Raw genomic sequence first — 26,368 nt, 5'->3', positions numbered from 1 at the left:
TTCAAAGTGATGAATAGCAAGAACCTACAACCAAGATTACTCTACCCAGCAAAGCTATCATGTAGAATTGAAGGTCAGATAAAGAGCTTCACAGACAAGAAAAAGCTAAAGGAGTTCATCACCACCAAACCAGGATTATATGAAATGCTGAAGGATATTCTTTAAGAAGAGTTTGAAGAAGAAAAAGGTAAAGATAAAAATTATGAACAACAAAGTGACAACAAATATCTATCAACAAGTGAATCTAAAAAGTAAGTCAAAGTAAACTGATGAATATAATAGAAGCAGGGGCATAGAAAGGGAGTGGACTGACAATTCTCGGGGGGAAGGGGATGTGAGGGGTGCAGGAAGAAATTGGACAAAAATTTTACACCTATGGATGAGGACAGTGGCGGGGGGTAAGGGCATGGGGTGGGGTGGGAACCAGGTGGAGGGGAACTACGGGGGGGAAAAAGAGGAACAACTGTAATAATCTGAACAATAAAGATGTATTTAAAAAAAAATACAAAAAAACAAATACACAACAACACCTTTTTATTGATCTCCTTGATTATATATATATCAGTGGTAGTCCTTTCCCTCCCACAAAAGTGAAATGGCCAATTTAGTCTTTTGGGTACCTGTGAAGTTTTAAGATACGACAACCTCCTCTAGGAATTTAACCACTAACCTAAGAATTAAATCCTTGGCTTTCTCAGATATAGGCACCTCTGGAGGAAATACCAGAGTTTCTTTCCAGTTCATCACTTTTCTATATGTTTCTTGAGGTGTTTCAGAGCAGAAAGGTGGATATCCTATGTATCAGAGAAAAAAAGTTTTATCAGCTCTTATGATCAAATATGCTAAACCTATTACATAAGTGTCACAAGAACCAAAGTAGCTCTGAGTGCTCTACTTAACAATAAAAAAATGCCACCAGTCATCAATTTATAATTAAATTCCTAATGAAGTCAATACAATAAAGGATTTAAAGCATCCTTCTCCCCCTTTTTCCTGAAAGACCATGCAGATACAATTTTGATAAATGGAAGTTCCATTAAATACCCACTTCCTGAAACCAGATCCCTAGAGAGCTCATTGCTATCTATCACTGTGTATTTAACAATGGGGGGCGGGTGTCAGAAATTGGTTTAAGAGTTTTGATATGTTAGCCCATGGTATCTGCATATGTTCAATCAGTAGCACTCAAGGAAATTTATATGGTATGTATATAAATAAATGATAAGACATACCTATTAGCATTTCATACATAATCACTCCCAAAGACCACCAGTCACACAATTTGTTGTAACCAGTCTGCATGAACACCTCTGGCGCAATGTAATCTGGCGTCCCAACTGTGGAATATGCCTGCAAAGGAACAGCTTGTCATACTACCATTCTTAATATATTTTTTGAAACATATGAATATGGCTCAGTACTGTAAAAAGCAATGTATACAGAAGTTACTTTTTCATTTTTAATACTTGTTTTGCATGTTTATCATGCATAAGGCTTAAGTGATAGGTACTGAGTCAAATAATATGTTATTTAAGACATGATTTCTGCCCTGTAAGAAGTGTAATTGAGTTATATATATATTTAGCCCTAAATCCATTTTAAAAAAAAAAGGTTGAGCCAGTAGTCCTGGCTCTCCCACTCACAAGTAATGTGTCTTAGGCAGGTTCATCACCTTCTCTGAGCCTCAGCCTCTGCTTACATAAAACTGAAGTAATAATATCTGCCTGTACCATTGATATGAGAATGAAAACAAGAGAAGGAATGTGCTTTGTAAACTACTACAGCCTACTATCTACACTAATAAAAGAGAAAAATGGTAATTGGCGTACGACGATACCCTTTTCATTGGCTAATCAGGGCTATATGCAAATTAACTGCCAACTATGATTGGCAGTTAACTTCCAACTAAGATTGGCAGTTAACTGCCAACAAGATGGCGGTTAATTTGCATATGTAGGCACAATGCAGGGAGGCCAAAGGGAAAGCAGGAAGAAGCCCCCTGCCACTGACAGTGATCAGAAACCCAGGGGGTAGCTAAGAGCTGGGGGGCAGGGCAAAGGCGGCCCTGGGGCCGCCTTTGCCCTGCTCCCCAGCCATGATCGGAGAATCAGGCGTCTTTTCTGCCCTGGCCAGTGATAGCAGGAAGTAGGGGTGGAGCCAGCGATGGGAGCTGTGCACGGTCCAAACTGGCAGTCCCGGGAGCTAGGGGTCCCTTGCCTGGGCCTAAAGCGGAGCCCACGATCGCGGGGCCGCTGCAGCTGCTGGTCCCCGCTGCCCGAGCCGGACGCATCAGCCAGAGGCGTCCTGCAGGGGCAGGGCCTGCAACCGCGGGGAGCTGGGGGTCCCCTGCCCAAGCCTGACACCTCTGCCGGAGGCCTCAGGCCTGGTCAAGGGGCCGATCCTGCGATTGGAGGGTGATGGGGGTCAACGCCTGGGGGCTCCCAGTATGTGAGAGGGGGCAGGCTGGGCTGAGGGACACCTTCCCCCCCCCCCCCACACACACCCAGTGCACGAATTTCGTGCACCGGGCCCCTAGTCCTATCTAATAAAAGACAAAAAGGGTAATTGACCATACCTTCACTAGCTTCCCATTGGCTAATCAGGGTGATATGCAAATTAACCGCCAACAAAGATGGCGGCTAATTTGCATACGGCAGGCAGGGCAGAACAGCACCAACGGCCAGCACACCGCCATCCAGGGCAGGCCGGCTGCCGGGAAGGCGCGCCCACCACAGAAGCCCCAGCAGCCGGTCTTGCCTTGCCACCGCGGGACCCGAGATCAGCGGGTCTCGCGGTGGCAGGGCACGCCCACCCCAGAAGCCCCCAGCAGCCGGCTGCCTGCCCCCACGGGACCGAGATTGGCGGGTCCCGTGGCAGCAGGGCACGCAGGGTGGCAGGGGTGCACCTGTTCCCGGGGTCTACGAGTCCTTCTGCCTCTGGGACCTGCTGCTTCCAGTTTCCTCTCTCCAGAGTTCACAGACAAAACCTGGGGGCACAGTGGCAATTGGGGACTGTTAAGAACCTCGCCCAGAAAGCCACAGCCTCAGGACGGGAGAGCTGGGACGGGGGCATATTCAGCGCATTGATTCACGTCTCACCCCAAGCCCTGGTGCAGAGAGGACACCGAGGCCCAGCAGGCAAGACCTGGCCAGGTCACACTGTCAGCCATGGGGCCCAAGTGAGCTGAGCCCCGCGCTCGGGGCTCTCGGGTCAGGCTCGGGCCCAAGGAGGTGGGGCCGGCATCCGGATCCCGGATCCCAGATCCCCGGGCAGAAGATGCGGGAGGGCCAGACAGAGGAGCGAGCTCACTGACTCCCCAGGCGGAGCTGCCCCACTGTGGGCTCCGAGCCCTGAAGCTGGCCAAGGAGAAGCCAGGGCAGGAGGGGCGGGTACTTCCGGTTGGGGAAAGGGACGGGGACTGCACATGCTCTGATAGGGACTGGGGATCAAGCCGGCAACTGAGGTACATGTCCTTGACTGGAATCTAACCTGGGACCCTTCAGTCCATGGGCTAATGCTCTATCCACTGAGCAAAACAGGCTGCAGCTTAATTCATTTACTTTTAATCTATATGTGTCTTTATATTTAAAATGGGTTTTGTTTTTGATTCACCCTGCCGGCTGATGGGGGTTTCTGGGGCGGGATTAAGTAAATGGATTAAGTAACATTAAAGAGATTATAAGAAAAATATATTCCAAATTTTGTTAGTTGTATAATGGCTATGTTTAAATTATTAACACCTAAGAAATTGGGTGAAGGGTACATATAATATGCTGTAGTATTTTATAGGTTTTTTTTTACATGTATGAGATTATTTCAAATTAAAATATTAAAAAATTAAAAATTAATAAAATATTAATTGAAATGTATATGCATTACATGAAAAATCTCCTAATTGCTTCTAGCAAAATTTATTAAATTGTGCTAAAATTTACAAGGGTTCAATTAAAAAATATCTTAATTCTAAATGATATAATAGAAAATATATAATAGTGCAGTTATAAGCACTTATCTGAAAATAAAAATTTAAAGAAGTGAATTTAAAGAAGGGATTAGCCAAAGAAAATATATGCACAACCCATGGACACAGACAACAGTATGGTGATGGCCAGAGAGAAGTGGGGGGCAAGAGCTGGGTAGAGGGGGCAAAAGGGGGGAAATAGGGACATCCTATATCTATATAATAAAAGCTTAAGTGACCGTTACAGCAGAACAACCAGAACAACCAGTCGCTATGATGCACACTAACCACTGGTGGCAGACGTTTAATGCAGGAGCTGCCCCCTGGTGGTCAGTGCGCTCCTACATGGGGAGCACCACTAAGCCAGAAGCCAGACTCATGGCTGACGAGCACAGTGGTGGTGGCAGGAGCCTCTCCTGCCTCCGTGGCAGCACTAAGGAGCAGCGAGCAGGCACACAGTAAGGAGTGATGGGTCCTGGACTGCGAGAGGGTGCAGGCCAGGCTGAAGGACACCCCCCTCCCAACCAGTGCATGAATTTCGTGCACTGGGCCTCTAGTAATAATAATAAAAGGCTAATATGCACATTGACTGAATGGCAGAATGACCGGTTGCTATGATGCGCACTGGTCACCAGGGGGCAGACACTCAATGCAGGAGCTGTCCCCTGGTGGTCAGTACACTTCCATATGGGGAGTGCCACTCAGCCAGAAGCTGGCTCATGGCTGGCCAGCGCAGTGGTGGTGGCAGGAGCCTCTCCCACCTCCGTGGCAGCACTAAGAATGTCCAACTAACAGTTTAGAACCGATCCCTTGGGGGGCCTAAGCCTTTAGTCGGACATCCCCCAAGGGCTCCCTGGCTGCCAGAAGGATGTCTAACTGCAAGCTTAGGCCTGATCCCCCGGGGAGTGGGCCTAAGTTGACAGGTGGACATCCCCCAAGGAGTCCTGGACTGTGAATGGGTGCAGGCCGGGCTGAGAGACCCCCCACCCCCACCTTCCCAGTGCACAAATTTTTGTGCACCAGGCCTCTAGTATATATATAATCATCAGGTATTTTCTTTTTTTTAAAATATATTTTATTGATTTTTTACAGAGAGGAAGGGAGAGAGATAGAGAGCCAGAAACATCGATGAGAGAGAAACATCGATCAGCTGCCTCCTGCACACCTCCTACTGGGGATGTGCCCGCAAACCAGGTACATGCCCTTGACCGGAATCGAACCTGGGACCTTTCAGTCCGCAGGCCGACGCTCTATCCACTGAGCCAAACTGGTTTTGGCATCATCAGGTATTTTCATTATAAACCTAATTCCAGGCCACTGCTCATCCATTAGGAAGCAATGCAATTTTTCATTCTTAATTCATATAAAGTCTTACCAAAACTATATTTAAAGAGCTAGTTCTCAACTAAGGGTAGTACTCTAGGGACCATTTGAAAATGTGTGACAGCAGATTTTGTCATCTCAGTGACCTGGGGGAGGACATGATTGGCATTTAGTGGGCAGGGGATACAGGTTCTGAAGGATTTCCTGTCAAGAATATATAGAGTCCCCTCTATTTCTCCCTTGAGAAACACTACAAATTATAATGATGGCCAGAAGAATAGTAAAACATGCACATAAGTAATCTTCTGTAAATATTCTGTAAATAGGGGGTTATAGAATCCCCACCATATTTTTAAGCAATGTTCATTTTTCCCTTTTAAAGTAGGAGATACTGCAAAACTTTTCTCCATTATAAAATCTGATCTAAAAGTGACACACTTAAAAGTAGAAGAAAGTTTTTCTTGTTAATGCATAGCTCAATAAATTTTTTAAACTTTTAAAAACACTGAAATGTTTTTACAAGCTCAGGAAGCTTGCAATTACTTGGGGGTAATGAGAGAATGAGCTCAATACTGCCAAGGTCATTTTATTTGGTTCGAGAGGGTATCAGACTATTATCTTTCAGTCTATTTACCTTCTTGCGAAAATTAATTTCATTTTCATCACTTTATTGAATTTAACATATTTACAGAGTGTCCACATGTGCTAGGCATTATACAAGAAGTTAGGAAAACAAAGTCAAAAGGCACATTCTTAACCTGGAGAATGTTCAAAGACCTAGTTTACAGGATAAAGAAAAAGAAGAAAAGGGGCAAAAGATTCTTATATTTGCTAAGTAATAGAGGAGAAATAGTGTAGGGTTAAAAACAGACAGTATTGTCCAGCCAGTGAGCCTGAGGGGTTGAGCATCGACCCATACACCAAAAGGTTGCTGGTTTGATTTCCAGTCAAGGCACATGCCCAAAGTTTCGAACTCAATTCCCAGTAGGGGGCATGCAGGAGGCAGCCAATCAATGATTCTCATCACTAATATTTCTATCTCTCTGCCTCTCCCTTTTTCTCTCTAAAAATCAATAAAAAATATATTTAAAAATAGTGTTATTTTATTGTACATTAAAGGAGTAATTTATCTGTGGTAAAGTCTGCTTTCTAACTTTATTCATTGTAAGACTGTTAACACCCTAAGTTTCCTGTTTATTTTGTCAATAAAAAAAGTTCCTAGAAATACACAACCATCTTACATGTGCTGATTGATACTTGTTTTATCAGGACAGGTATGGAAAATGGAAAAATGGAAATCGCCAGCCAGTCACTAAATTACACTTACTACAGTGAGTTTTATATAAAGTGCTAATCACTAGTAAACAGACAATTATTTAATTATAGATATGCTTTATAAGCTACTCAAAAGTTAAATCATAAAGTAAAAATCAGCAGTTCACTTTACAGGCAAGGAAACACTATAGAGAAACTAAGAAAATTGTGTGATCCTAGAACAAGCATTATCATTGCTATAAAGTTAAGTACTAATCATTGTGAGAGATACAAAATAAGCAAAAAAATCAAAGGAGATTTTAGAACCAGAGCACCAAACTGTTCCTAAAAACATGGCTAACTCACCAGTTGTCTCCTATTCTTCTTCCATGTTTCTGCTTTCCTCTTTGAGTTCATGTTTTGAAATGCTATTTTCAACAAGACAGAATTGTTATCATGAGAAAAACTCTCACCACAGAACAAATACACACATACACATTTGAAATGCACTGGTTTAAGGAGTAAGGAGAGGGAGAGAGAGACCCTTTAGTTCTCAACAGTACTGAATTAAATCAGCTATATCACTTTAACTGAGAACACATCAAACTTACAGAAGTCACTTGGTGGGTTGTGTGTAAGGTTTCTGTAGAATTCAGTTCTGTGAGCTTTCTTTAATCCTGTGCATAAGCCAAAATCAGATAATTTTACATGACCCTAAAAAAGGAAAAAAAAAAACTAGTAAAATCAGTGGATTATAACTTTGAAACAAAAGCTTTATTGTAAACTTTTTAAAATTCAACTATTATAAAAATTCTTAGCTTAGATCCATACAAATGAAATGTAATAGTATAAATGTTTGATGATAATGACTGCATCATTCTATAAAATAATGTAGGTTAGCAATAATATAAATTGCAGTTGTCCATTTCCAATCACAAAATTAGCTCTATTACTCCATAAAATAACTAGCGACCTAATAATTCGCCAGTTTATTCACATACCTTGGCATCTAACAAAAGGTTGTCTGGCTTAATATCCCGATGGATAAAACCCAACTGGTGGATCGCATCTATTGCCAGAACAGTCTCTGAAATATAGAACTGTGTTTCCTCTTCTGTCAAGGTATCTTTCTTCATTAGCAATGTCATCATGTCCCCTATAAAGGAAAGTATCATGTATTGAAATGCCTCAAAAGGGAAATACCTTGTAAATGCTTTCTTTGTATCTACACAATGTATGCCTGATTTTTGAATTTTATGATCCACCCAGTATACCTCCAACCATCTCCAGGGCCAAATAAAGTGTCATTGAATAGGCAAAAGTTTTATGACATTTAATGGGTTTAAGATAGAAAGTACATGAAATCAAATCAAAGCAGAGCTAATAATGAAGTAATATCCACCACTCAACATCCAGAATAAGTTGCTGAGAAAAACATACCAAACTGGAAAATGAATCAATAAGCACACCTGGAAATGGGATATACTAGTATTCTTTCAAATTCAAGTTTCAAAAACACTCAGAGCTCTTTGGGATAGCAAAAATAGGACATCATTCCACTAAAAGACTTACCTTCAGACATTCTTTTTTTGTTTGTTTGTTAATCCTCATCCGAGGATATTTTTCCATTGATTTTTAGGGAGAGTGGGAGAGGGAAAAACAGAAAGAAACATCGATGTGAGAGAAACACATCGATTGGTTGCCTCCTGCATGTGCTCCAACCAGGGCCCGGGCCAGAGAGGAGCCTGCAACCAAGGTACGTGCCCTTGAGCAGAATCGAACCCGGGACCCTTTGGTCCTCAGGCCGATGCTCTATCCACTGAGCCAAACCAGCTAGGGCCAGACATTATTTTATTTTCAAGGGATTTTTTTTTTGTTAAAGGGAGGCAAAGAACAAACACTGGCGAACTTACCATTCAAAATTGACAAAGTGTATTTTCATGATGCTTCAGATTAAAAAAATAATAATAAAGTAGAAGTATTCTTTGTTCTCCATTCCCATTCTATTCCTCTTTCCCATTTTGCTGAGTAACCATTATCATGCATTTAGTTTGATGTGTATCCTTCTAGCTTCTTTTTAAAATGTTTTCATATACTTATATATTAATCTATAGACATCCAGTCTTTTGTAGGTTTTTAAAAAATTACACAAATAGTATCAATTGTACATATAATTGCACAGCTTGCTTTATTATGCCACTGTTTCTGAGATCTTACTATTGAAAAAGATATAGCTCCTGACTTTTAACTACTGTAAAATATTTCATCTCATAATTATGCCACATTTTATTTGTCCAGCCTTCTATGGCTGGACATTTATCTTGCATTCAGGTTTTCACTATTATGACAATGCTGCAATGAGCATCCTTTTACAGGTCTCTTGTACATGGGCATGGGGAGAATCTCCAGGGAATATAACTGGTTGTGGAATTGTGGAGTTGTAGGACACCTGCATTTTCCACTTTACTGCTATGTATGAATTGCTCTCCCATTAGGATTACTGATAAATTTACATATATGAGGCCAGTTCCCCACAGCCTCCATCTGTCTTAATGTTTTTACTAATCAGATGAGTGTGAAATGGTACCTCATTCTTGTTTTAATTTGCATTTCCCTGAATACTGGTGAAGTTGAACATTTTCCTATATTTTTATAGACAGCCAGAGTTCTTCAGTGCACTATCATTTGCCCATTGGGTTGTTTTTCTTTAGTGATTTGTTTTTCTTTCTTCAAAAGAATCTGATTTGTCAAAATTAGCATTATTATGGGAGGAGCTATTGGAAAACCATGACTGACTATATAAACCTCAGAGCTAGGAATACCAAAGTAAACCTAATCAATAAAATTCTAATTACATATAGTGATTTGCTTGTGTTCAGCCTGTCATTGCTGTTACGTTTGCTTTTACCTCCAGGGAGAAATTCCATGATTAGATAAAGGTTCCTCTTATCTTGAAAACTGTAAAACATCTTCACCACCCAGGCACCATCTGCTTCTACCAAAATATCTCTTTCTGCTCGAATATGAGCCACCTAGATGAATGTATTTTGAAAAAATAATTGTAACATATTACACATTTTCAAGCTTACCTCTTACAATTATCCATCCAGTTCCTAAGAAGTCATGAAGGAAAGCTGGAGTTTCAGAAAAAATTTAAAACATATATGCATGTTCATATTCTCGTTAAACATGGAGAACCTCAGGAAATAGTTTATTTTAGCTTATATCTTTAGGCCTAAAAAGGTGGGATCCACAGGTATATTAGGGGAAGCTGAGGCCTTTAAGGTAGAAAAATGACTAGTCTCAAACCTTCCTGACCAGATTCTCCACCTAGGCAAAGATCCTGGCTTTGTCTTATAAATTTAGAGCCCTAGTCTGACTTTTAAATGTTAAAAGAAGTAAGCGATGCTCTATAAATCAGTTTGACAAAGTCAGGGTCCTTAGCAAACTATTTTTTAACTGTTAGTAGTCAAAGGACTTGACTTGGTTTTTAACCATTTGGTTTGCTTTTTTAAGCAGAAACGTTTATAATAACTTTATATTCTTTTGTTATAACATACAACCTCTATAACATCTATAAACATAATCTATAACAAATTAATGTAATTTTGTGGAGTTTTGCTACTGATTTTTGTCAGATACACAATTACTAGGGATCCATTTTATAAGCTGGAATATTTTATAAACTGAGTAATTTGTGGAGTTCATATAATCAATTTTCAGATATTTTTGCATTATTTCTTGAAAGACTACCAATAAGGTTTGGTTTTATACTTTTGCTATTTTCATTGTGCACCACTATGAATTCTGGCCCAAAGCACAAGAGAACAAATATTTTATAAATCTTTTCATGATAATAAAATATGACCTGCTTAAAATATCATATTTCAGATTACTGTATTATTATTTAGTATGCTAAATGCACTGAGAGCAAAGCACAAGAATAAAAATTGAAAATTAAGAAATTTATTATTTTTTTTGCATTAGAAAACTTTATAATCTCTCTGGATCTGTTTCAAAATTCTTGCCTATTGTCTTTTACAAAGCATTCTAAGATGGTAAAGAAAAAGCCTTGCCTGCCTGGTGTGGCTCATTGGTTGAGCATTGACCTATGAACCAGGAGGTCACGGTTTAATTCCCAGTCAGGGCACATGCCCGGGTTGTGGGCTCAATCCCCAGTATGGGGTGTGCAGAAGGCAGCCTATCAGTGATTCTCTCATCATTGATGTTCTAGCTCTCTCTCCCTCTCCCTTCTTCTCTTAAATCAATAAAAATATATTTTATAAAACTAATTTCTTCATAGGACTTATCGATCATGACTGTTCAGAATAGTGGTCTGCCTATTTTCCCCACTACTATAAAAGAACAAGGATCAGGTGTGTCCTGTTAACCACTGTATTCCCAGAACCTAGAACATGCGAATACTTGTTGGATGAATGAAATAGAAATAAAGTGGAAGAATGCAGTAAAAATTCAAGTGGGCCATATTTAAATAAAGATTAATATTATATTGCTATAATAACAAAGTAAGCTTCAGGTGGGCACTAAAAGACTGAAGTAAAGCATTAGGTACAGAGAGGTGCCATCTCCCCTTGTACCGCCACTGTAGAGGCCTTCACTAGCATATGTAGTATATGAGTGTCCACCCAGACTGGAAACACAGGTGAATAGATAAAATAATACTAGTAATGTTTTCAGATTTATGGCTACCACTGAAACCACATTAAGTCATAAAAAACAGGAAGACAGCCCAGAAGTATGAAATTGGAGTGGTTATAGATTTTGTAAATACATAAAATAAGCAAATTCTTAGGAGACTGTTCTTGCTTTTGTGATATGTGACAGGGATTGAGGGTACTGAGAACTATCCTTTATTTTCACTGAAGTCAGAAAAGAGGGTATTTTGTTATGGACTGCATGTTTTCCCTCAAATTCCCATGATAATGCCCAAACCCCTAGGATAACTGGATTTGAAGAAAGGGCCTCTAAGGAGGTAATTAAGGTTAAGTGAGGTCATTGGGGGTGGAGGGGTGATGGGAGGTGATTGGTATCTGTATTAAAAAGAGACACCAGATAGCTCACACTCTGTGTGCACACACCGAGGAGAGGCTATGTGGAGCCTTAATAGGATAGCAGCTGCCTGCAAGCCAGGAAGAGAGCCCTCACCAGAAACCAAAGCCTGCCAGAAACTTGATTTTATACTTCCACCCTCCAGAACTGTAAGAAAATAAATTTCTTTTGTTTAAGTCACCAAGTCTAAGGTATTTTGGTATGGCAGCCTGAACAGACTAATACATATTTAGATTATAAATTCAGAAGAAATTTTAACTATAAGAATTGAGAAGCGATGGCATAGGCTATCAAAAATTACTAGATTATATAGTAAGATACATAGATTTCTTTTTAAAAATTCCAACATCAGCCAGTGGATGTTTCTTTGGTTGCATGTATTAAAGAACATACCTGCTCTTTTTCAAGCATATCAGCTTTTCTCAATATCTTCATTGCATAGATATGGCCTGTATCTTTCTTCTGGACCAGCCGCACCTAGCATGTGAAAATTGACCACATTGTAGATGTTAAACAGTCACTACTCTGTATTTAGGAGTAAATAGTAGATTCCTTTAAAGAAAACAGTGTTGCAACTTTCCATTCATGGTATTTTAGGAATTCTATTCAAATTAAATTATTTTAATACATATCTATTTTAAATCTATTTTAAGATATATATTCAATAACAGTGTATTTTAAAAAGAACCACACCTCTCCAAATGCTCCTCTTCCTATAACTTTCAGAGACTCAAAGTCATCCAAGCCAAGTCTGGTCCTCTTGAGCCGTAAAAACTCTGTTTCCTTGCGAGCATGCTGTGATCGGCGTAACTTTTTCTATTAAAAAAAAAAAAAAGACAGTTTAAAAGAAGACTTTAAAATCAGATTGTTTCATAGGAAACCTACAGTATTAAAAGACAAGATATATAAAAATGGGGGTGAAACCCTGGCCAGTGTGGCTAAGTGATTAGAGTGTTGGCCTGTACATCGAAGGGTCTTGGGTTCGATTACAGTCAAGGGCACATATCTGGGTTACAGGTTCGATCCCAAGCCTCAATCAGGGAATGTACGGGAGGCAACCAATCGATATGTCTTTCTCACATCAATGTTTCTCTCTTTCCCTTCCACTCTCTAAAAAAACCCCAAAAAACAACTCAATGGAAAAAATATCCTCGGGTGAGGATTACCAACAACAACAAAAAGTGAGGTGAAGTATCTAAATATATAAAAGCCTAAGCGACCAGTCAACCGTTCAACCAGTCGACCGATAGATGGATCACTATGACATGCACTGACCACCAGGGGGCAGACGCTCAATGCAGGAGTTGCCCCCTGGTGGTTAGTGTGCTCCCACAGCAGGAGCACCGCACAGCTGACCAATGGATGCTAGACGCCGGGCTCCCGCCTGGCAAGCACAGCTGCGGTGGCGCGCCTGCAGTGGAGCAGCAGCGAGCCTACCAAGCTGCGGCGAGATGAGCAGGAGCAGCGCAGTGCCCAGCCCAGGCTCGGGCTCCTCCCCAGCCGCCTGCCGCTTCACACACTACTACATCCCTCCCGGCTGTTGGACTGCCGGTTTTGGCTGATCCCTGCAGGCCACACAGAGGGACCCCACAGGTGCACGAATAAAAAAATCTAAAGAAAACTTTAAAAAACTTTTTAACAACTGAAAATCTTTATTCTTGAAGTATACCCCATTAAATATTTCATCTTAATTATATCATGATAGTCTTTCATCTATATGCTAACTTAATTAAAAAATAAAAGTTAAACTTCAGGCAATGCTAATAGTATTCTGATATTGATTTTGACTCTGTAAAGAAATCGACTTTGCTTCAATTCCTTAAATCCCAAGGTTGCTCTGTCACAACTACTGAGACTTATGACACCAAAACAACAAAGCAAGAGTGTTTCCATAGAGATGTGCTTATGGCAGAATTTATTCTTGGAAAGATTTTAATAAACTGCTTGAGACTTGGCACACAAATTCCTGAAAAAATGAAACTGCAACAAAGATAATTACATGAAGAATTCATTAAAATATTCAAGTCAGGAATTTCACAATTCATTCTCCAGCAGTCACAAAAATAATGAGCATTAATATGAAACATTATGAAATATCTGAAGGTACATTTGGAATGGGCATTTGTTTCATTGTTCTATATTTCGTTTTTCCCCTCACCAAACAAAATTTTGTTTTTGACAAAGCTCCTATGGGAAGTGAAAATAATCAATGAAAAAAATTAAACTCCTGTTCATCTTCAACTGAACCCTATCAAGCATTCAGTGGTTCAATTCTGAGGCGGAGACAAGTCAAAATGACCATAACAGCTCAGAAACATCGCTCTGACATGCAGCTCAAGGTATAACTACTAAATAGTCCTTCCCTATCCCTCCGTTTATGCTTTCAAGAGGGTTAGGTAAACTATATATATTAATTAGAAATATGTAAATGTGTATCATCAATGCAATGGAATTCTGATAATTCTAACAAAGTTAATCTAAGAGGATCAAATTAAGAATTATGTACTCAACATGGCTGGTGTGGCTCTGTGGTTGTGTGTCAATCCATGAACCACGATGTCACGGGTTTGATTCGCAGGAGTGTGGTGGAGGCAGCCAATCAATGTTCTCTCATCGATGTTTCTATCTCTCTATCCCTATCCTTTCCTCTCTCTTTAAAGAATTATGTCTTCAATGTAAATATCTTTAGACAGTTAAGTGAAGTTATACACTCAGGCACATCAGTAGTGAAAACAGTGAAGACTATTTTTTGGATCAAAAATGCCATTTGAATAACAGTTTAAAAAACTGAATTACTAGTAAAACAAAAAGATCAAAAAGCAGTTTTAGATTTGAAGACTAAATAAAAAATGCCACATGGTGGCACTGTAGTACAGTCTTTCAAAGCAGTAAAGACATTCCTCCCCACCCCTTTTAATTACATAAATGAGTAAATATAAGAATTCTGAAAGACATTCTAGATTTCTAACATTATGGGTTATAGAATAAACAGAGTGCAGTTGGATTTAGCTTTAGAAACTTGTGTAATCTGAATGAAAAAAATAACCTTATTACACAGTTTCATAAATTACACTCAAAATTGATAAACAAGAGAGAAGCACCTAAAGAAAATAATGTTTATTAATATTTTATAGGTTGTGTAGTACAGCAAGTTAACAATGTTTATGTGTTGGAGACAGCTATTAGCAGAAAAGGAGAATCCCAAGTATATGGAATATATAATCTAACAGAAATGGGACATCACCTATAATGTTGTTACATTACTTTAAAAAAAATGTATTCCATGATATTAGTTTTAATTCTTAGAGTCCAGTGTGGCTCAGTGGTTGAGCATCGACCTATGAACTAGGAGGTCAGAGTTCGAGTCCCAGTCAGGGCACATGCCTGGGTTGCAGGCTCCATCCCCAGTGGGGGGACTTGCAGGAGGCAACCGATCAATGATTCTCATCATTGATGTTTCTTTCTCTCTTTCTCCCCCTGTTCTTTCCTCTCTGAAATCAATAAAAATAAAAATTTTAAAAAAAGAAATAGTATATAACGTTGTGTAAGTTTTAGGTATATAATGTGATGATCTGATCCATATATATTGCAAAATGATTACAATAAGGTTAATCTATCCATCACCTCACATAACTACTCTTTTTCTGTAGTGAGAACATTTAAGATCCACTCTCTTAGTAACTGTCAAGCACATAATACAGTATTGTTAACTATAGTCACAGTAATCACAGCTAACATTACCTCTTCATCTGCTAATCCTTCTTCTTCCATAGCCACTTCTAACTTCTTCTGCCTTAACAAAAAAAAAATAATTTACATTTTAAATACATTCCTAACTACTCCCATTTTTAAATGTACATTTATTTATTCAATTTTACCACTTCAATTTGGTATGCTAAAAAAATCTTTCAAGTTGAATTAAAATAATCACTAAGCATAGTTTTCTTTCTCAAAATATAAACCCAATTCAGATTTAGCTTTCTCATACTGGTCAAATAAAATTTACTTCTAAAGTTGTCTAAATGAATTGTTAGCAAAGGAGACTAATGTTCTAAGAAGGAAAACTCTGTTATCTAATGTTCAAACCACCAAAATCATTAACATATATCAATATTTATATTTGATGTATATAAAGGTAACTATAATGACTAAAAGTACAAATTTTTAAGGTGGCTATCCATTTAAATCCTGATTCTAACACTATTAGTTAAATGAGCTTGTCCACATCCTTCACTTAAGCTCTAAACTTGATTTCCTACGTAATCAAGGAAAGATGTTCAATGCAACTGAGTATATTTTATTCTAATTCTTTATAAATTAGAAAACCATCTATGTATATAAGAAGTAACCCAAAGAACTACAAGAACTTTTCAAGGTACAGTATAGCCAAGTTCAGTTATTATTTTAAAATGGCATCCTTGAAGTTAGTTAAAGCGAACAAGAAGGGGGTGTGGAGAGGATAGAGGAGGGACAGGATAATGAGAGAAACAGTCGTGGCACAAATTTTGTAACTCATCTCCAAGTGAATATTAAGTATTTTATTTCTATTGTATTGGCTTTTCTTAAAGATAAACCTAAGAGCACTTTCTAGTTAGTTTTGGAGTATGCCAGAAGACAAACTTCCCAGGCTTTATCCACATGGGTATAGGGGTTGAGGACTGAAACTACCATTCACATTGTTTATTATTTGTTATTTATAACAGTACTAGAGGCCCAGTGCATGAAAATTCGTGCACTCGGGGGGGGTGGGAGGGGTGTCCCTCAGCCCAGCCTGCGCCCTCTTGCAGTCCAGGACCTCTCGGGGGATGTCCACCTGCCGGCTTAGGCCCACTCCCCAGGGGATTGGACCTAACCTGGCAGTCAAACATCCCTCTGGCAGCCCAGGAGCTCTCGGGGGATGTCTGACTGATGGCTTAGGCCTGCTCTGCACAGGGAGCAGGCCTAAGCCACAGTTAGACATCCTTAGCACTGCCGAGGAGGCGGAGAGGCTCCCACCACCACTGCTGCGCTTGCAGCCATTAGCCTGGCCTGTTGTTGAGCAGAGCTCGCCCTGTGGGAGCTCACTGACCACCAGGGGGCAGCTTCTGTGTTGAGCGTCTGCCTCCTGGTGGTCAGTGCGCGTCATAGCAACCAGTTGTTTCACAGTTAGGGTCAATTTGCATACTATCCTTTTATTATATAGGCGTCCAAAAGTAAGCTCTTTCCTAATCCATCAAAATCACTTCTTTTTCTTTCTTAAGGAAAATTCCTAGCAAAAATATCTAGAGCCTGTTCATAAATGAGCACCCAAATGGAGGTGAAACCTAATAACATATTCTTCACATACTTCCTCAGCAGTTATAATAGGTACCTTGGTGCTTACCATACTGATTTTTATCTTTTCTTACTTATTATTCCCCTAAGCCCAACCTTAGAATGGAACAAGCGCCTAACATCGGATTCTGTGCCTGCCATCGTGTACCTCTGGGCCTGCAGAGCTGCTTGCTGAATGATTTTGAGTTTTCTCCTCTGCTGAAAGAATCCAAAGAGTGAGAGGACCATTAATCTGGGAGGGATAGCCACATACAAGCAACTCTATTCTTCTCAGACCTCTACTGCACCCTTTCCTTGCCAAGACTAACACTTCATGGAATCATATCTCATTCAGGAGCAAGAGGCACTAATTTTCATTCATTTGCACCATGCCTACCCAGAACACCTATGACTTCTCTTGTACCTTTTAAAAAATAGCTTTTCTCCTCAAATGCTCTGGCATTTTGTTCTTTGCTTGGTACTTTATTTAGCTTATGTATTTATCCAATTAGTTAAACCTTAAAAATTCATCACATGTTTTCTTAAAGCATAATCTATTTTTACTAGGTATTTTTATTATTTTAACAATGCAATAATTTTTTTTATTTTTCAATTACAGTTTACATTCAATATTATTTTGTATTAGTGTCAGATGTTCAGCACAATGGATAGACAATCATATACTTTATAAAGTGTAGTATACACTGTTTAATATGACTTTCATGGCACCACCAAGCTGAGACTGTTGTGGTTTGTGTTATTTTAATAACAGCAGATGCTTTTATTCTTACTCTCCTTTGTTTAGAAATAGAGGGGAAAATTGAATTACTTTAAGGTTTCAGCAAGAAACGACAATGAACCTTTAAACTTCTGACAAATAACTCATGCCTGCCTCCTGAGAAAATATAGGTCTTTCTTTCCTTGGTTTTCTTCCACTTTGTTCACTCTCCCTTGATGATGTGAACACTCCCAGAGGCTTCCATTACATTTACAATTAGTGTAATTACTATATTTGGATTTATTTCTAACTTATTCTGTGGTTTCTATTTATGCTTACTATTTGGTATTTCAGGTTTTTGTTTTCTCTGGGCCTTCTTTTGAACTGATTTCCCCCCTCATTCCATTATTTTCCTTCTACAGGTTTGGAAGTTACAAACTTCATTTTTGGTCTTTTAGTGGCTACCCTAGAAATTACATGTACAGTTAATTTTTCAAAGTCTGAAATTAATCTTTATCCTGTCTACATTGTATTCCTATTCTTAAAGATACAAAGATATCTAAGAACACTTTCATTCCACTTCCCTCCTGACGGAGAGTCGTCCGTTAGAAGATATTTTAATTCTTTTTTTAAAAAATGCCCAAGACAATGTCATTATTATTGTTTTTATACAGTCAGCTTTTTTGGGGGATTTATCCACCTATTCACATTTAAACATTCTGTTTGTGATCACTTTCCTTCTGCCTAAATTCAATCTTTTGGAATTTTTCCTGATGATGAACCCCTGGTTTAACTTGCCTCAGCTCCATTCTCTTTCCTCTCTTCCTTTGAGAACTTTAATTAAAGGTATGTTAGCTTTTCTCACTAGTCTCTATATTTCTTACCTCTCATATTTTCTTACTCTGTCTCTGAATAATTGTTTTATCTTCTAGTCCCAGTCCCAATTCTCACCTCAGCTATGTCTCATCTGCAGTGAGACTTGTCCAAAATTAAGTTCTAACCCTAATTCTTCCTCTTGAGTCCTGTTTCACTGAGTTGCACCAACCCTTTTGCCCAGGCATGATATTTCAGAGCCAGTATTGACTTGTTTCTCTCACATTTCATATTTGGCTAGTTTCCATGTTTTTTCATCTTTCTCACCCGTCAATTCTCTTTGTTGCTGTCACAATCCTAATTCGAGCTTCCTTTCTATTTGCCTGGATTATATCACTAGCCTTTCCTGTTCCTAATCCCTCCTCCCACAGTCCATTCTATGCATCACAATTAAAGTACTCTTCCAGAGAAACACCTGCAATCATTTGATTCTTCTGTTCAAAACTCAGGGAGGCCCTCTACCACCATAGGAAGAGCTACACTAACAAAGCATTCAAGACTCCCAGGAAATCTTTACCTCTAGCTTGAGCTTAACTGAACGGTGCTTGAGTTAGCACTGAAGGTGATTTCTTCTGTCTCTGATGCCCTTCCCCTCGCTCTTTTATTTCTTTCTTCTCCCTTTTATGTGTGTATAAATGGGACTCTTTCTTTAGAGTCCTGTTTAAACACTATCACCATTTATAATGTCATCCCAGCTGCCTTAGGAAAAAGCAATCTCTCTCTTCTTGGCCCTTTTCTTAGTGATACTTTTCACTCTTTCACGTAGTATCTATGTGCGTTAGCTCCCTTACTCTAAGTTTCCTGAAAGCAAAACAACATGTCTTTTGTTTTTTATTCTTCTAGACCCACTTATATATACTCAACATTATAGATGTTTTTGGATTAAAGTCAATTATTCATAATGCATCCCTCTAAAAGAAAGTAAAAAGCTGTATCATAATTTCATGGTTGAAAATGTTTTGTTTAAAACATCTCATTTGAAATAAGTATATGGGTTCACAGGACAAGGAACTATTCTGCAAAAATAAAACAAATAATTAGGTCCACTGTCAGGATAAGAAAGTTAAAAACAACACACAGGGATGGATCTCCAAAATTTATATTATTAATGGGCAACATATTTACATTCCACTTGCAGCATAACAGCTTATTTAAATAGAAAATTTTGACTAGTTGTTACTATACCTGGTTTCTCTCTCTTCATGCTGTAAGATTAGGTTGCTGTAAAAATTCTCCAACGTGAGCTTGGCCACAGTCACTCTTTCCCGGGTATGGTTGCTCATAGGAAAGGTAGCTGTACTCCCTGCCGTCATTGCCATAGTAACAGAAACTGAAATAACATATAAATACAAATTATTCAGTAGAAAAAAGTTTTTATCCCTTATAACAGACTGTAGAAATGGTTTGATTTCTACTAAGCAAAATTTGACCCTAACAATTAAGATATCCAAATCTTTCACATTATAAACAATACAATGCTAGAAAAGAAAGATGCACCATTCCTAAAGCAATAGAAATTAATTTTGTACTGGCAAGACCAGGGCTGAATAACAGTAAAGAAGCACTAGTAGGAGTCCAGGCACAATATAAATACATGCACACACAAAAGGTTGTACTCAACAAGCATTCAAAACAAGAAACAGTCAATCTATTTTGTTGTTGTTTTATTGATTACTAAATAAAATCTAAAGATTTTGATAATACTTATGTCCTCAATAAATGTAAGTGTCCTAAGGTTAATGTAGTTTAATTAAATAGTAAGAAATAGCTTCTTCCATATAAATATTATGAAACATGAAGTGTTGCATCAATAAGCACACAAACATCAGTCTAAAGCAATTCTTATCAGGGGAAAATACTTTTAGAAAGACGCTCCTTTGACGGAGGCCAGGGTTGCCCTATTTCATTCTGAATTCTGTCATTTTGGATAGTATTATAACAAGGCGTAGTATACTTCTCCAAACTAGGATGTCCGTCTCATTTTCAAAAGACACTCGAATGCCTATAGGAACCAGGCAGGAAACACAAATGTGTGAATTAAGCCAGGTGACAATGCGGAAGTTTTGTGTATGTCCAATTAATAGCATTCAAGTGCCAACTTTGAAAAACCACTGGGACAGCCAAAGTACTGGTTTGAATAAGATAATCTGTACAATTGGACAAGATACGGAATGTAATAAAAAGGCTGCTTCATAGGGGGGCTGTTGAACTCTGGTGGCTGTTTGCTGGACACTGATCCTACCACAGTCTACATCTGGACAAAAAAAACTAGAATATTCCCATATGTTAAACGGATTTTTGCTTATTTGCATGGGGATCATAACAGAACAACCTAGAGAAGATCCAGATTGCATAGAGTGAGCATCCAACATTGCATTCCTAGTGAAAACATACTCCCCCAAACTTACTACCTATTCCCCAACACCCACCTCTTCTTAACTACACAGATACCAACTCTGTATATGGGCCTGAACTGCACTAGAATCCAGGGATGATGGAATGAACCAAAAGCCTTTCCTGTGCTTCAATGTTAAATACAGATTAAAAGTAAACAATCTCCAGATCCACTGTCATCTTACTGAGTTTATACCTCAAAGTATTGCAGGACCCACAAATCCATACACAATCCATCTATTATTTTACCATCATAAACTTGTCCCTCTGCTAACTACTCTAAATTTTTATAACAAGAAGCTGATCACATTATTTGTTTAAAACGCTCCAGTTTCCTCACTGCCTATAGCAAATCAAATTAACTTATCATGATAAAGACAACTCACATGCACTGAATGCTGGTAGATATCAGGGATTTTATGATATTTTATTACTGAATTTCCCTTTTTTCTCCTAAGGATTTAAGATAGTGGCACCTTCTTATGCATGACTGCATTTCATCCTCACAGCAGCCCTGTAAAGTAAGGAACTAAAGCTTAAGAAAAGTCTCATAGCTAGTGAACTGTGGAGTTAGAACTCCAACTCCAAATGCTATTTCCAACTTGCCATTCCAGCCTTAGCTGCTCCCCTTGCTCATTGCTTACTCTTCTCCCAACATGCTTGGCTCTTTCATGCCTCCAAGGCCTCACATGACCCATCCCTGAATCAGTTATGTCCTAAAGTCTCTCCCTTCCTCCCTTCCTTCCTTTCTGAGAGAGAGAAAGGGGGAGAGAGAATGAGAGAGAATATCAATTTGTTGTTTCACTTATTTATGAATTCATTGACTGATTCTTGTATGTGCCTTAACTGGGGATTGAACCCGCAACCTTGGCGTATGGGGGACAGCCCTCTAATCAACTGAGCTACCTGGCCAGGGCCTGTCCTGAACTCTCTTCACAGGAACCTTGATTCTTTAAGGCACAGTCTTACTGTGAAGACTTCTCTAACATGCCCTACCAGAAGAGACCTAACATTTGCATTAGGTCTCTTCTTTCATAGGTGTTCTCTAATATTTGTACCAATATAGCTCAGGTACTGGTGCTTATCACTCCACTTCTCCATCCCACGAAACTAGGAGCATCTCTGGGCAAAAATTTTTCCTGATTCATTTTTTGAGTGTTTACCACAACAGCACTGTATCTGACACATAGCAGGCATTAATGAATGAATGACTCAACCTATCAAATAGAGGAGGGGAAAGAGCTGAAAGAACTGGCTAAAAGTAATAAAGACTGATTAATAAGCAACTGTGGAAAAAGAAATTACTGAACTTAGAAGTCAGAAATTTAGAGATTTAATCCAGGCCCTGCTGCTAAGTGATCATATGTTCTTGTTCAAATCACCAGAATGCTCTGAACTGGTCACTTTTCCCCAGACAGGTATTATGTATTTGTTTTGCCTAGTTCACAGGCCATCTGAGATAATACACAACAAAACCATAATGGCTTATACAAATGTAAGACATTATTTTAGGCACTTAGTTTAATATTTTAAATGTGCAAAATGCTTTAAAAATAATAGTATTGTTTTTAAAAACAATCTACACTAATAAAAGAGAAACATGGTAATTGACGTACGACCGCTACCCTTTTCATTGGCTAATCAGCGAGATATGCAAATTAACTGTCAGCCAGATGGCTGCCGGCAGCCAGGCAGCTTGAAACTAACATGAGGCTTGCTTGCCTCAGTGAAGGAGGATTGTTGGAGGAAACCAACGTTCCCCGCCTGCGGCTGCAGGCCTCTGAGTGGGCAGTTTTAGAAACATTGTAACAAATACCGCCGGACTTCAGCCAGCAGAATCGCAACATTGTAAGCAAAGGCCAGAAACCTACTTTCAGCCGCAGAGGCCTAAGAACTGGAGCCAAGCCTCAAGGTAAAGCTGGCTCAGAATAAAAAAAAGAAAAAGAAAAAAAGGAGCGGTTGGGAACTTCAGTCACTCCCAGCCTGAAAACAGCCCTCAGCCCCTCACCCAGACTGGCCAGGCACCCCAGTGGGGACCCCCACCCTGATCCAGGACACCCTTCAGGGCAAACCAGCCGGCCCCACCCATGCACCAGGCCTCTACCCTATATAGTAAAAGGGTAATATGCGCCGAAACCGGTTTGGCTCAGTGGATAGAGCATCAGCCTGCGAACTGAAGGGTTCCGGGTTCGATTCCGGTCAGGGGCATGTGCCTGGGTTGCGGGCACATCCCCAGTGGGAGATGTATAGGAGGCAGCTGATCGGTGTTTCTCTCTCATCGATGTTTCTAACTCTCTATCTCTCTCCCTTCCTCTCTGTGGAGAATCAATAAAATATATTTAAAAAAAAAAAAAAAAGGGTAATATGCCTCCCGGCACCAGGATCAGCGTGACAGGGGGCAGCGCCCAAACCCCCTGATCGCCCTGCGGCTCTGTGTGTGACAGGGGACGGGGCCCCAACCCCCTGAGCAGCCCTGCTCTGTGCCTGATAGGGGGGAGCTCCCCAACCCCCTCCCCCCCCACGGGCCCTGCTCTGTGTGTGATGGGGTAGAGCCATAACCTCCCCATCGGCCCTGCCCTGAGTGTGAGAGTGGCGGCGCCCCAACCCCCTGATCGGCCCTGCTCTGTGGGTGATAGAGGGTGGTGCCCCAACCCCCTGATGGGCCCTGCTCTGTGTGTGACGGGGGCAGCGCCCCAACCCCCTGATTGGCCCTGCTCTGTGCGTGACAGGGGGTGGCGCCGCAACCTCCCCATCGACCCTGCCTTGAGTGTGACAGGGGACAGTGCCCCAACCCCCCAATTGGCCCTACCCTGAGCGTGACTGAGGGTGGCATCACAACCTCCCAATCTGCCCTGCTCTGTGCATGACAGGGCGGCGCCCCAACTCTCCAATTGGCCCTGCTCTGAGCCTGACCAGGGGCTGCACCTAGGGATTGGGCCTGCCCTCTGCCACCCGGGAGCAGGCCTAAGCCAGGAGGTCTTATCTCCCGAGGGGTCCCAGACTGCGAGAGGGCACAGGCCGGGCTGAGGAACCCCCCCTCCCCCCAGAGTGCATAAATTTTTGTGCACCGGGCCTCTAGTTAAGAATAAAAATAAATGAAACCCAAGAATTATCACAGCCAAATGCTTTTTAAGTGCTAAGCTGTTCTTCTTGGAATGCTATCAAAGGCAATGTTATCAAACCATATTTGGAAATATCAAAATCACTGGGTTCATATTCTATGTTTCAGGATCGGTAGAAGTGGAGTTCTTCAGGTGCCGTGAGGAAAATAATTTCCTGAGGCCCTCACAGGAGGATGGAGTTTCATGGAAAGCTTTATTGATGATGTAAAATTAAGGGGGCTCCCTCCAAGATCCCATCTCTGTCTGTCTTGCCATGGTAGAAGTCTAATCTTGTCTTCAGCAGGGCCAGAATGAAGGCCACTGCCCAGAATTTCTGCTCCATATCAAAGTATAGTATAATCCAGCACCTGGCTAGCTTAGCTTGTGTTCCCAGGTGTAGTCCATTGCCTGTGGTGTTCACACAGCAATGGGCCATGCGGTTGCTTAAAGACACATGGCTTTGAAGAGAGAACAGGTGAGCCCATGGGTGAGTGCAGGTCACAGAAAAGAGAGAACAAGAGACCAAGCTTGAGCAAGAAGGAGGGAATTCTTTGTCTAGGGATTTAAACTATTCAAGATTTTGAGCGTTTCTGATGTGGTCCACCCCCTAGCCAATCCATTGTTCCCCAGGCTAGACTGACAAGCAAGCACCTTCCCTATGTTACTCCGACTTCACTATGCATGTGCCCACCTCCGGCTTTGTTCGATCCCTTCCCCCAGTGATCTGCAGGGAATGGACCGGCAGTTCCCTGGGGAATGTGAAGCTGTAGCTTCCTGGTGAAGCTGCCCAGGTGACTATGCTTACAATATCTGACTCTCCCTTTGCTCTTTTTCCCTTATTAATACTGATAAACTAGTTAATTATGGTGATAACACCATCAACCCATTTTTGGAAATATCAGAATCACTGGGTTCATGTTCTATGTTTCAGGATCAGATGCAGAAAAGTCAAAGAAGGAAAATAGAACAGGAATGTTGTTTAGCAGACATCCTAAACCCTGTTTGTTAACTGGGATTTGGGGGTTGAAGTGCAGGGAAGGAAGCTAGGGAGGATAGATTAGAAGTTGAGAAATTCAAATAATTTGAGAAAATCCAGATTATACAAAATTAAACAAGTTTCTTGTTGTAAGACTTCCCAGCATCTTTAATATGTAACTATTCACCCTAAAACCTCAAAAAGGTGATAAGGGATACAATTTGCAATAGTATTCTAGGGAGCCTTCTTTAGGCATATAAAATTTGAGTTCATACACAATTCTCTTCAAACACTAGTTAAAAAGTGCCTGTTACTTTCTTTTTTAGCAAACATTGGGAGGGGGGGGGAGCACAGAAGTTCTAATCCAGAGCAATGCCTAGGAATTTTATTTTTTATTAAAATATATATTTTATTGATTTTTCACAGAGAGGAAGGGAGAGGGATAGAGAGTTAGAAACATCGATGAGAGAGAAACATCGATCAGCTGTCTCCTGCACACCCCCCACTAGGGATGTGCATGCAACCAAGGTACATGCCCTTGACCGGAATCAAACCCGGGACCCTCAAGTCTGCAGGCTGACGCTCTACCCACTGAGCCAAACCAGTCAGGACAATGCCTAGGAATTTTAGAGTGCTTTTTAATTTGTCCAGATCTGTAGCTGATAGAGAATTTTCAAATTGGTTTGCCAGTTATGAGGAGGGAAAAAGGTCAAGACCCAACTCTAATTGTCCAAGGACTATATTTTCCTTTCAAAAAGTTTATGATGAAAAAGCAAACAAAACATTTTATAATGCCTCTTGAGAAAAACACACAAAGAAATAGCCCATAAGTAAATATTTCAGAAGTCAAAAAGAAAGCTATATAATGAACTCAGGGTGCGGTCTTGGAAGGCAGTTGACTGGCTGCCAAGGGGCCTCTTAGAACAGGCTGCTCTGCTCAGTCTGCCAAGGGGCAAGGTCTGGCCTTCAGCTGCCAGTGTCCCAGGGCAATCAAATTCTGGAAGCTACTTTATCCTAAGAGAGTTCAGGAGAGACTGATATACAAGACATAATGTCAACTGACTTATTTACACAATAAGAAATTGAGTAACAAGGAAGAGATCCTTGCATCTTCTCACAAATGCATTCTGTCATTGTAGACAAGCTGGATGCAAAGCCATAATGAGGATCAGAAGATTGCTCAGTGAGCATGCATCAGAAAAAAAGAGAACTGTTATTCAATTTAAATGTTTCATGGCATCAGGATAAGGCAAAATCTTTAAAATAAATTTTAAAAAGACTACTTGCTATCTAGCCCAGGCAATTTTGCCCGCTTTAAAGTAGCTGGAGATGGCCAATATTAACCTCTGCTGCTGACTGGGATGAAACAATATTGGGGGACTAGAGGTGGGGAGAAATATTACTGA

The 26,368-nt window shown here is 40.3% G+C and overlaps 1 protein-coding gene across 6 annotated transcripts in view; it reads right to left on the bottom strand.

The window, feature by feature from the left end:
• STK38L (serine/threonine kinase 38 like) overlaps positions 1-26,368 on the bottom strand; it is a 77,766-nt gene that overhangs the window by 7,200 nt on the left and 44,198 nt on the right. For 4 of the 6 annotated variants that reach the window (XM_059682430.1, XM_059682429.1, XM_059682432.1 and 1 more), the window contains 10 exons: positions 19,677-19,821; positions 15,350-15,401; positions 12,302-12,424; positions 12,002-12,085; positions 9,447-9,570; positions 7,540-7,694; positions 7,150-7,252; positions 6,905-6,966; positions 1,233-1,350; positions 671-794 (listed from right to left, as the gene is read on the bottom strand). In XM_059682430.1, coding sequence (XP_059538413.1) covers positions 671-794; positions 1,233-1,350; positions 6,905-6,966; positions 7,150-7,252; positions 7,540-7,694; positions 9,447-9,570; positions 12,002-12,085; positions 12,302-12,424; positions 15,350-15,401; positions 19,677-19,810 — 1,079 coding nt within the window. In that variant the 5' untranslated portion in view covers positions 19,811-19,821. Of the gene's footprint in view, positions 1-670; positions 795-1,232; positions 1,351-6,904; positions 6,967-7,149; positions 7,253-7,539; positions 7,695-9,446; positions 9,571-12,001; positions 12,086-12,301; positions 12,425-15,349; positions 15,402-17,069; positions 17,120-19,676; positions 19,822-26,368 lie in introns of those variants that run through there. The other 2 variants (XM_059682434.1, XM_059682433.1) reach the window with 2 other exon arrangements.

Source organism: Myotis daubentonii, chromosome 2, assembly GCF_963259705.1.
Source record: "Myotis daubentonii chromosome 2, mMyoDau2.1, whole genome shotgun sequence".
Taxonomy (NCBI): Eukaryota; Metazoa; Chordata; class Mammalia; order Chiroptera; family Vespertilionidae; genus Myotis; species Myotis daubentonii.
The sequence above is the reverse complement of the archived record's forward strand: the minus strand, read 5'-3'. Positions and strand labels throughout refer to the sequence as shown.